Below are 12,259 nucleotides of genomic sequence, written 5' to 3' on the forward strand. Positions count from 1 at the left end.
TGTACCTTTATATCAAGGTATAATGTTCCCCTGTACAATTATATCAAGGTATAATGTGGTATAATGTTCCCCTGTACCTTTATATCAAGGTATAATGTGGAGGTATAATGTTCCCCTGTACCTTTGCATCAAGGTATAATGAGGTATAATGTTCCCCTGTACCTTTATATCAAGGTATAATGTTCCCCTGTACCTTTATATCAAGGTATAATGTGATTTAATGTTCCCCTGTACCTTTATATCAAGGTATAATGTGGAGGTTTAATGTTCCCCTGTACCTTTATATCAAGGTATAATGAGGTATAATGTTCCCCTGTACCTTTATATCAAGGTATAATGTGGAGGTTTAATGTTACCCTGTACCTTTATATCAAGGTATAATGTTCCCCTGTACCTTTAAATCAAGGTATAATGTGGAGGTATAATGTTCCCCTGTACCTTTATATCAAGGTATATTGTGGTATAATGTTCCCCTGTACCTTTATATCAAGGTATAATGTGGTCTAATGTTCCCCTGTACCTTTATATCAAGGTATAATGTGGAGGTCTAATGTTCCCCTGTACCTTTATATCAAGGTATAATGTGGAGGTTTAATGTTACCCTGTACCTTTATATCAAGGTATAATGTGGAGGTTTAATGTTCCCCTGTACCTTTATATCAAGGTATAATGTTCCCCTGTACCTTTATATCAAGGTATAATGTTCCCCTGTACCTTTATTTCAAGGTATAATGTGGAGGTTTAATGTTACCCTGTACCTTTATATCAAGGTATAATGTGGAGGTTTAATGTTCCCCTGTACCTTTATATCAAGGTATAATGTTCCCCTGTACCTTTTTAATCAAGGTATAATGTGGAGGTATAATGTTCCCCTGTACCTTTATATCAAGGTATAATGTGGTTTAATGTTCCCCTGTACCTTTATATCAAGGTATAATGTGGTTTAATGTTCCCCTGTACCTTTATATAAAGGTATAATGTTCCCCTGTACCTTTATATCAAGGTATAATGTTCCCCTGTACCTTTATATCAAGGTATAATGTGGAGGTTTAATGTTCCCCTGTACCTTTATATCAAGGTATAATGAGGTATAATGTTCCCCTGTACCTTTATATCAAGGTATAATGAGGTATAATGTTCCCCTGTACCTTTATATCAAGGTATAATGTGGAGGTTTAATGTTACCCTGTACCTTTATATCAAGGTATAATGAGGTATAATGTTCCCCTGTACCTTTATATCAAGGTATAATGTTCCCCTGTACCTTTATATCAAGGTATAATGTGGTCTAATGTTCCCCTGTACCTTTATATCAAGGTATAATGTGGAGGTTTAATGTTCCCCTGTACCTTTATATCAAGGTATAATGAGGTCTAATGTTCCCCTGTACCTTTATATCAAGGTATAATGTGGTTTAATGTTCCCCTGTACCTTTATATCAAGGTATAATGTTCCCCTGTACCTTTATATCAAGGTATAATGTTCCCCTGTACCTTTATATCAAGGTATAATGTGGAGTTTTAATGTTCCCCTGTACCTTTATATCAAGGTATAATGAGGTATAATGTTCCCCTGTACCTTTATATCAAGGTATAATGAGGTATAATGTTCCCCTGTACCTTTATATCAAGGTATAATGTGGAGGTTTAATGTTACCCTGTACCTTTATATCAAGGTATAATGTTCCCCTGTACCTTTAAATCAAGGTATAATGTTGAGGTATAATGTTCCCCTGTACCTTTATATCAAGGTATAATGTTCCCCTGTACCTTTATATCAAGGTATAATGTGGTATAATGTTCCCCTGTACCTTCATATCAAGGAATAATGTTCCCCTGTACCTTTATTTCAAGGTATAATGTGGAGGTTTAATGTTACCCTGTACCTTTATATCAAGGTATAATGTTCCCCTGTACCTTTAAATCAAGGTATAATGTGGAGGTATAATGTTCCCCTGTACCTTTATATCAAGGTATAATGTTCCCCTGTACCTTTTAAATCAAGGTATAATGTGGAGGTTTAATGTTCCCCTGTACCTTTATATCAATGTATAATGTTCCCCTGTACCTTTATATCAAGGTATAATGTGGTTTAATGTTCCCCTGTACCTTTATATCAAGGTATAATGTGGAGGTTTAATGTTCCCCTGTACCTTTATATCAAGGTATAATGTGGTATAATGTTCCCCTGTACCTTTATATCAAGGTATAATGTGGTTTAATGTTCCCCTGTACCTTTATATCAAGGTATAATGTTCCCCTGTACCTTTATATCAAGGTATAATGTTCCCCTGTACCTTTTTAATCAAGGTATAATGGGGTATAATGTTCCCCTGTACCTTTATATCAAGGTATAATGTTCCCCTGTACCTTTATATCAAGGTATAATGTGGTATAATGTTCCCCTGTACCTTTATATCAAGGTATAATGTGGTATAATGTTCCCCTGTACCTTTATATCAAGGTATAATGTGGTCTAATGTTCCCCTGTACCTTTATATCAAGGTATAATGAGGTATAATGTTCCCCTGTACCTTTATATCAAGGTATAATGTTCCCCTGTACCTTTATATCAAGGTATAATGTAGTATAATGTTCCCCTGAACCTTTATATCAAGGTATAATGTGGTCTAATGTTCCCCTGTACCTTTATATTAAGGTATAATGTTCCCCTGTACCTTTATATCAAGGTATAATGTGGTTTAATGTTCCCCTGTACCTTTATATCAAGGTATAATGTGGAGGTATAATGTTCCCCTGTACCTTTATATCAAGGTATAATGTGGAGGTTTAATGTTACCCTGTACCTTTATATCAAGGTATAATGTTCCCCTGTACCTTTAAATCAAGGTATAATGTGGAGGTATAATGTTCCCCTGTACCTTTATATCAAGGTATAATGTGGAGGTATAATGTTCCCCTGTACCTTTAAATCAAGGTATAATGTGGAGGTATAATGTTCCCCTGTACCTTTATATCAAGGTATAATGTTCCCCTGTACCTTTAAATCAAGGTATAATGTGGAGGTATAATGTTCCCCTGTACCTTTATATCAAGGAATAATGTTCCCCTGTACCTTTAAATCAAGGTATAATGTGGAGGTATAATGTTCCCCTGTACCTTTATATCAAGGTATAATGTTCCCCTGTACCTTTATATCAAGGTATAATGTGGTATAATGTTCCCCTGTACCTTTATATCAAGGAATAATGTTCCCCTGTACCTTTATTTCAAGGTATGATGTGGAGGTATAATGTTCCCCTGTACCTTTATATCAAGGTATAATGTGGAGGTTTAATGTTACCCTGTACCTTTATATCAAGGTATAATGTTCCCCTGTACCTTTAAATCAAGGTATAATGTTCCCCTGTACCTTTATATCAAGGTATAATGTTCCCCTGTACCTTTATATCAAGGTATATTGTGGTATAATGTTCCCCTGTACCTTTATATCAAGGTATAATGTTCCCCTGTACCTTTATATCAAGGTATAATGTAGTATAATGTTCCCCTGTACCTTTATATCAAGGTATAATGTGGTCTAATGTTCCCCTGTACCTTTATATCAAGGTATGATGTGGAGGTATAATGTTCCCCTGTACCTTTATATCAAGGTATAATGTTCCCCTGTACCTTTATATCAAGGTATAATGTGGTTTAATGTTCCCCTGTACCTTTATATCAAGGTATAATGTAGTATAATGTTCCCCTGTACCTTTATATCAAGGTATAATGTGGTCTAATGTTCCCCTGTACCTTTATATCAAGGTATAATGTTCTCCTGTACCTTTATATCAAGCTATAATGTGGAGGTATAATGTTCCCCTGTACCTTTATATCAAGGTATAATGTTCCCCTGTACCTTTATATCAAGGTATAATGTGGAGGTTTAATGTTCCCCTGTACCTTTATATCAAGGTATAATGTGGAGGTATAATGTTCGCCTGTACCTTTATATCAAGGTATAATGTTCCCCTGTACCTTTATTTCAAGGTATAATGTGGAGGTTTAATGTTACCCTGTACCTTTATATCAAGGTATAATGTTCCCCTGTACCTTTATATCAAGGTATAATGTTGCCCTGTACCTTTTTAATCAAGGTATAATGTGGAGGTATAATGTTCCCCTGTACCTTTATATCAAGGTATAATGTGGTTTAATGTTCCCCTGTACCTTTATATCAAGGTATAATGTGGTTTAATGTTCCCCTGTACCTTTATATCAAGGTATAATGTTCCCCTGTACCTTTATATCAAGGTATAATGTTGCCCTGTACCTTTTTAATCAAGGTATAATGTGGAGGTATAATGTTCCCCTGTACCTTTATATCAAGGTATAATGTGGTTTAATGTTCCCCTGTACCTTTATATCAAGGTTTAATGTGGAGGTTTAATGTTCCCCTGTACCTTTATATCAAGGTATAATGAGGTATAATGTTCCCCTGTACCTTTATATCAAGGTATAATGAGGTATAATGTTCCCCTGTACCTTTATATCAAGGTATAATGAGGTATAATGTTCCCCTGTACCTTTATAACAAGGTATAATGTTCCCCTGTACCTTTATATCAAGGTATAATGTTCCCCTGTACCTTTATATCAAGGTATAATGTGGAGGTTTAATGTTCCCCTGTACCTTTATATCAAGGTATAATGAGGTATAATGTTCCCCTGTACCTTTATATCAAGGTATAATGAGGTATAATGTTCCCCTGTACCTTTATATCAAGGTATAATGTGGAGGTTTAATGTTACCCTGTACCTTTATATCAAGGTATAATGTTCCCCTGTACCTTTAAATCAAGGTATAATGTGGAGGTATAATGTTCCCCTGTACCTTTATATCAAGGTATAATGTGGAGGTATAATGTTCCCCTGTACCTTTATATCAAGGTATAATGTGGTATAATGTTCCCCTGTACCTTTATATCAAGGAATAATGTTCCCCTGTACCTTTATATCAAGGTATAATGTGGAGGTCTAATGTTACCCTGTACCTTTATATCAAGGTATAATGTTCCCCTGTACCTTTAAATCAAGGTATAATGTGGTATAATGTTCCCCTGTACCTTTATATCAAGGAATAATGTTCCCCTGTACCTTTATTTCAAGGTATAATGTGGAGGTTTAATGTTACCCTGTACCTTTATATCAAGGTATAATGTTCCCCTGTACCTTTAAATCAAGGTATAATGTGGAGGTATAATGTTCCCCTGTACCTTTATATCAAGGTTTAATGTTCCCCTGTACCTTTATATCAAGGTATAATGTGGAGGTCTAATGTTCCCCTGTACCTTTATATCAAGGTATAATGTTCCCCTGTACCTTTATATCAAGGTATAATGTGGTATAATGTTCCCCTGTACCTTTATATCAAGGTATAATGTTCTCCTGTACCTTTATATCAAGGTATAATGTGGAGGTATAATGTTCCCCTGTACCTTTATATCAAGGTTTAATGTTCCCCTGTACCTTTATATCAAGTATAATGTGGAGGTATAATGTTCCCCTGTACCTTTATATCAAGGTATAATGTTCTCCTGTACCTTTATATCAAGGTATAATGTAATATAATGAACCAATATGATATAGGCTTCAATATGAAGGTTTCTTTAGGTTAGTTTTAGATGTCCACTTTTCACTTTATAAAGCCATCTGCTTTACATGCACTTTTTATCGATTGCCGCTTTTATCCATTTTCATATTTTGACCATATGTCTTGCTATAGGCTATCTAATTGAGGTTACGATAGCGAAGTATCAATGATCAATGATTTGGAGGAAACTAAACCACGGTCATTCTCCCAGCATGCCGCTTTTTATTTCCTTTTGGTACTGTTGAGGCCTGTACTATGATAATACAACATGCTCCATGCGTTAAGAACCACGGTGTTCAAACCTGTTTGGATAATTCACTGCGCCATTCGGAGATACACTTTGTAGTCTACTCTGTAACTTAACCTGTTTGTTTTTCTACTGTGTGCATTAGGGCCTCAGTGGCATTTGTATTTAGACTCTGCATTAATTATCTGAATATTTATTTGTCCAGCTGTGGACAGGTCCAGGTTATCGGGATAGTAACCTATTACACCCAACTCGTAAATCGTTGGATAAAAGTTTCAGGTATTAGGACCATGATTTGTTGAGGACAAAATGCTGACATGTTTGCCCCTCCTCCATCTTCCCCCCCCCACCACCAGATTGTGAAGAAAGTGAACCTATACTGTCTTAGTACCTACATCCAGGCTGACGCTATGAAGGTTGAGTTCCCTGAAATGATGTCAGAGGTCATCTCTTCCCAGCTCCCCAAGGTCCTGGCCGGCATGGTCAAGACCCTCCTCTTCCACGCCAAGTGACCAATCACAGGAGACAACCAAACCTGCACCGCGCAAAGCACCATGGAAAAATAGAATATACCCAAAGAGCAAGAAGAGTTGAATAAATATTTGATCAACATCATCAAATATCAATCAAATATCGACCCAAATGTTATGTTGATTTGACAATAGGTCTTTGTCCGGTGGGTGTATCATATCTTTGAAACTAAGAAAATTAACCAAATTCAAAGTGAAGGTTTTGGGGAGGTATTATTTGGACCAAGTTAAATGTGAACGTTTTGGGAAGGTATTATTTGGACCAAGTAAAATGTCAAGATTTTTGGGAGGTATTATTTGGACCAAGTTAAACGTGAACGTTTTGGGGAAGCATTATTTGGACCAAGTTAAACGTGAAGGTTTTGGGGGGGTATTATTTTTGACCAAGTTAAAACGTGAAGGTTTTGGGGAGGTATTATTTGGACCATGTTAAATGTGAATGTTTTGGGGAGGCATTATTTTTGACCAAGTTAAACGTGAAGGTTTTGGGGAGGCATTATTTGGACCAAGTTAAAACGTGAAGGTTTTGGGGAGGTATTATTTGGACCATGTTAAACGTGAAGGTTTTGGGGAGGTGCTATTTGGACCAAGTTAAATGTGAAAGTTCTGGCTAGGTATTATTTGGACCAAATTCAACGTGAAGGTTTTGGGGAGGTATTATTTGGACCAAGTTAAATGTGAAGGTTTTGGGGAGGCATTATTTGGACCAAATTCAACAAGATTGTTTTGGGGAGGCATTATTTGGACCAAGTTAAATGTGACGGTTTTGGGGAGGCATTATTTTGACCAAATTCAACATGAAGGTTTTGGAGAGGCATTATTTGGACCAAGTTAAACGTGAAGGTTTTGGGGAGGCATTATTTGGACCAAGTTAAACGTGAAGGTTTTGGGGAGGGATTATTTGGACCAAGTTAAATGTCAAGATTGGGGAGGTATTATTTGAACCAACTTAAACGTGAAGATTTTGGGGAGGAATTATTTTGACCAAGTTAAACATGAAGGTTTTGGGGAGGCATTATTTGGACCAAGTTAAATGTGAAAGTTCTGGCTATGTATTATTTGGACCAAATTCAACAAGAAGGTTTTGGGGAGGCATTATTTGTACCAAGTTAAACATGAAGGTTTTGGGGAGGCATTATTTGGACCGAGTTAAATTTCAAGATTTTGGGGAGGTGATATTTGGACCGAGTTAAATTTCAAGATTTTGGGGAGGTGATATTTGGACCAAGTTAAATGTGAAAGTTCTGGCTAGGTATTATTTGGACCAAATTCAACAAGAAGGTTTTGGGGAGGTATTATTTGGACCAAGTTAAACATGAAGGTTTTGGGGAGGTATTATTTGGACCAAGTTAAATGTGAAAGTTCTGGCTAGGTATTATTTGGACCAAATTCAACAAGAAGGTTTTGGGGAGGTATTATTTGGACCAAGTTAAACGTGAAGATTTTGGGGAGGAATTATTTTGACCAAGTTAAACATAAAGGTTTTTGGGAGACATTATTTGGACCGAGTTAAATGTGAAAGTTCTGGCTATGTATTATTTGGACCAAATTCAACAAGAAGGTTTTGGGGAGGTATTATTTGGACCAAGTTAAACATGAAGGTTTTGGGGAGGTATTATTTGGACCAAGTTAAATGTGAAAGTTCTGGCTAGGTATTATTTGGACCAAATTCAACAAGAAGGTTTTGGGGAGGTATTATTTGGACCAAATTAAACAAGAAGGTTTTGGGGAGGTATTATTTGGACCAAGTTAAATGTGAAGGTTTTGGGGAGGCATTATTTGGACCAAATTCAACAAGAAGGTTTTGGGGAGGCATTATTTGGACCAAGTTAAATGTGAAGGTTTTGGGGAGGCATTATTTGGACCAAGTTCAAATCTGAAGCTTTTGGGGAGGTATTATTTGGACCAAGTTAAACGTGAAAGTCTTTGGTAGGTATTATTTGGACCAAGTTAAACGTGAATGTTTTGGGGAGGCATTATTTTGACCAAGTTAAAGGTGAAGGTTTTGGGGAGGTATTATTTCGACCAACATAAACGTGAAGGCTTTGGGGAGGCATTATTTTGACAAAGTTAAACGTGAAGGTTTTGGGGAGGTAATATTTGGACCAAGTTAAATGTCAAGATTTTTGGTAGGTATTATTTGGACCAAGTTAAATGTGAAATGCTTTTGGAGGTATTATTTGGACCAAGTTAAATGTGAAGGTCTTTGGGAGGTATTATTTGGACCAAGTTAAAGGTGAAGGTTTTGGGGAGGTATTATTTCGACCAACATAAACGTGAAGGCTTTGGGGAGGCATTATTTTGACCAAGTTAAACGTGAATGTTTTGGGGAGGTAATATTTGGACCAAGTTAAATGTTAAGACTTTTGGTAGGTATTATTTGGACCAAGTTAAACGTGAATTTCTTTTGGAGGTATTATTTGGACCAAGTTAAATGTGAAAGTTCTGGCTATGTATTATTTGGACCAAATTCAACAAGAAGGTTTTGGGGAGGCATTATTTGGACCAAGTTAAACATGAAGGTTTTGGGGAGGTATTATTTGGACCGAGTTAAATTTCAAGATTTTGGGGAGGTGATATTTGGACCAAGTTAAATGTGAAAGTTCTGGCTAGGTATTATTTGGACCAAATTCAACAAGAAGGTTTTGGGGAGGTGCTATTTGGACCAAGTTAAATGTCAAGATTTTGGGGAGGTATTATTTGGACCAAGTTAAATGTGAAGGTTTTGGGGAGGTGCTATTTGGACCAAGTTAAATGTCAAGATTGGGGAGGTATTATTTAAACCAAGTTAAACGTGAAGATTTGGGGAGGCATTATTTGGACCAAGTTAAACGTGAAGGTTTTGGGGAGCCATTATTTGGACCAAGTTAAACATGAAGGTTTTGGGGAGACATTATTTGGACCAAGTTAAATGTCAAGATTTTGGGGAGGTATTATTTGGACCAAGTTAAATCGTTAAGGTTTTGGGGAGGTGGTATTCAGACCATGTTAAAACATGAAGGTTTTGGGGAGGTATTATTTGGACCAAGTTAAAGATGAAGGTTTTGGGGAGGTATTATTTGGACCAAGTGAAAACATGAAGATTTTGGGGAGGCATTATTTGGACCAAGTTAAATCGTTAAGGTTTTGGGGAGGTGGTATTCAGACCATGTTAAAACATGAAGGTTTTGGGGAGGTATTATTTGGACCAAGTTAAAGATGAAGGTTTTGGGGAGGTATTATTTGGACCAAGTGAAAACATGAAGATTTTGGGGAGGCATTATTTGGACCAAGTTAAAGATGAAGGTTTTGGGGAGGTAATATTTGGACCAAGTTAAATGTCAAGATTTTTGGTAGGTATTATTTGCAACCAAGTTAAATGTGAATTTCTTTTGGAGGTATTATTTGGACCAAGTTAAATGTGAAGGTCTTTGGGAGGTATTATTTGGACCAAGTTAAAGGTGAAGGTTTTGGGGAGGTATTATTTCGACCAACATAAACGTGAAGGCTTTGGGGAGGCATTATTTGGACCAAGTTAAAGATGAAGGTTTTGGGGAGGTATTATTTGGACCAAGTTACACGTGAAGGTTTTGGGGAGGCATTATTTTGACCAAATTCAACATGAAGGTTTTGGGGAGGAATTATTTGGACCAAGTTAAAATGTGAAGCTTTTGGGGAGGTATTATTTGGACCAAGTTAAACGTGAAGGTTTTGGGGAGGCATTATTTTGACCAAATTCAATATGAAGGTTTTGGGGAGGTATTATTTTGACCAAGTTCAATGTCAAGATGTTGGGGAGATATTTTTTGGACCAAGTTAAATGTCAAGATTTTTGGGAGGTATTATTTTGACCAAGTTAAACGTGAAGGTTTTGGGGAAGCATTATTTAGACCAAGTTAAAACGTGAAGGTTTTGGGGAGGTATTATTTCGACCAACAGAAAGTTGAAGGCTTTGGGAAGGCATTATTTTGACCAAGTTAAACAAAAGGTTTTGGGGAGGCATTATTTTGACCAAATTCAACAAAAAGTTTTGGGGAGGCATTATTTGGACCAAGTTAAACGTGAAGGTTTTGGGGAGGCATTATTTGGACCAAGTTAAAATGTGAAGCTTTTGGGGAGGTATTATTTGGACCAAGTTAAATCGTTAAGGTTTTGGGGAGGTGGTATTCAGACCATGTTAAAACATGAAGGTTTTGGGGAGGTATTATTTGGACCAAGTGAAAACATGAAGATTTTGGGGAGGCATTATTTGGACCAAGTTAAAATGTGAAGCTTTTGGGGAGGTATTATTTGGACCAAGTTAAACGTGAAGGTTTTGTGCAGGTATTATTTTGACCAAGTTAAAATGTGAAGCTTTTGGGGAGGTATTATTTGGACCAAGTTAAACGTGATGGTTTTGTGCAGGTATTGTTTTGACCAAGTTAAATGTCAAGATTTTGGGGAGGTGTTATTTGGACCAAGTTAAATGTCAAGATTTTGGGGAGGTATTATTTGGGGTTTTATTTATTTTTGTGGCAGAATGATTTCTTCTCCAAGGTCTGTCTGCCCTGGCTGAAGTACAATAGTAACAACGGTCAGATCTGTTCCATCCTCCTCTTAGAACTGTGGTCAAAATATTGCTACGGTTCCTCCCTTTCCTTCAATTCACTCTTATCCTTTGAGGTGGTGGAAACTTATATATAGAAGTTGTATTAGCATTTTTTAATTTGCGAGAATTACTGTTTTGCTAGACTTGTAAGAGAGCTAGGTTACGTCCCAAATGGCACCCTATTCCCAACAGTGCACTGCTTTTGACCAGAGCGCCATGGGCCCTGGTTGAAAGTAGTGCACTATGTAGGGAACAGGGTGATGTTTGAGACGCAACCCTTAAAAATGGTATGCCAAGTTTTGCTTTTTTGTGTTTGTTTTCAGTTACGTACATGTCACACTCCCTGCCTCATGGCTGGACAGGCGTTTATATAGCTCAAGTTCTGAAAGTTACATTTTCGTACAAAATACACAATGCCATTCTATTTCATGTACCATTAAATAATGCATAACCACTCTATGTTTTTTTTTTTTTTTATCTCATTGAGTTAAAATATATTTTACAAGAGAGACCTGTAAAGGGAGTACAAGGGGAATGATGTATATTCAATGCCATTGCTATTCGCAGAAATGTGGAAAGATAAATGTTCCACTGCTCTGCGATAAGGAAATACCATCTGGAGCTCCTCCCTGATCCACAAGATAAAGACATAGAGAGAGAGAGAGGAGAGAGAGAAAGAGAAAGAGGAGAAATAAAGAGAGAGATGAGAGAGATACAGAGAGAGAGAGAGGGAGGAGAGGAGAAAGAGAGAGACAGAAAGAGAGAGGAACGGAGAGAGAGGAGAGAGAGAGAGAGAGAGGAAAAAGAGAGAGATGAGAGAGAAAGAGAGAGAGAAAGAGGAGAAATAAAGAGAGAGAGAGGATAAAGAGAGAGATGAGAGATAAAGAGAGAAAGAGGAGAGGAGAAATAAGACAGAGGGAGGAGAGCGATAGAGGGAGGAAAAAGAGAGAGAGGGAGGAGAGGAGAAAGAGAGACAGAAAGAGAGAGGAACGGAGAGAGAGGAGAGAGAGAGAGAGAAAGGGGAAAGGAGAGATAAAGAAAGAGGGAGGAGAGAAGAAATTGTAACTGGAGGATTTATAGTAAACTATGTCTAGTGAGATCTATCTCTCTTCGACATCAGATCAAAAGTATCTATCCTGGACCTAGTTTGAGTAGTGTAGTGTATAGAGGCCCTAACTTCATGGCCAGGTCTCCTTGCTTTCCTTGACCTTAAACCTCCATTAATTTATTATGACATCCACGGTACTGAGTCAGCTGATGACGTGCTATCAAACACATTGATACGGTTGGCACTGAAATCAAACCATCATAGTTTTAATGA

The 12,259-nt window shown here is 37.0% G+C and overlaps 1 protein-coding gene across 1 annotated transcript in view; it reads left to right on the plus strand.

The window, feature by feature from the left end:
• pgr (progesterone receptor) overlaps positions 1 to 6,353 on the plus strand; it is a 70,354-nt gene extending 64,001 nt beyond the window's left edge. The window contains 1 exon segment of the mRNA NM_001252363.1: positions 6,198 to 6,353. Within this exon segment, the coding sequence (NP_001239292.1) occupies positions 6,198 to 6,353 (156 nt within the window).
• The last annotated feature ends 5,906 nt before the right edge of the window (positions 6,354 to 12,259 follow it).

This window comes from Salmo salar, chromosome ssa20 (assembly GCF_905237065.1).
Source record: "Salmo salar chromosome ssa20, Ssal_v3.1, whole genome shotgun sequence".
NCBI classification, from domain to species: Eukaryota; Metazoa; Chordata; class Actinopteri; order Salmoniformes; family Salmonidae; genus Salmo; species Salmo salar.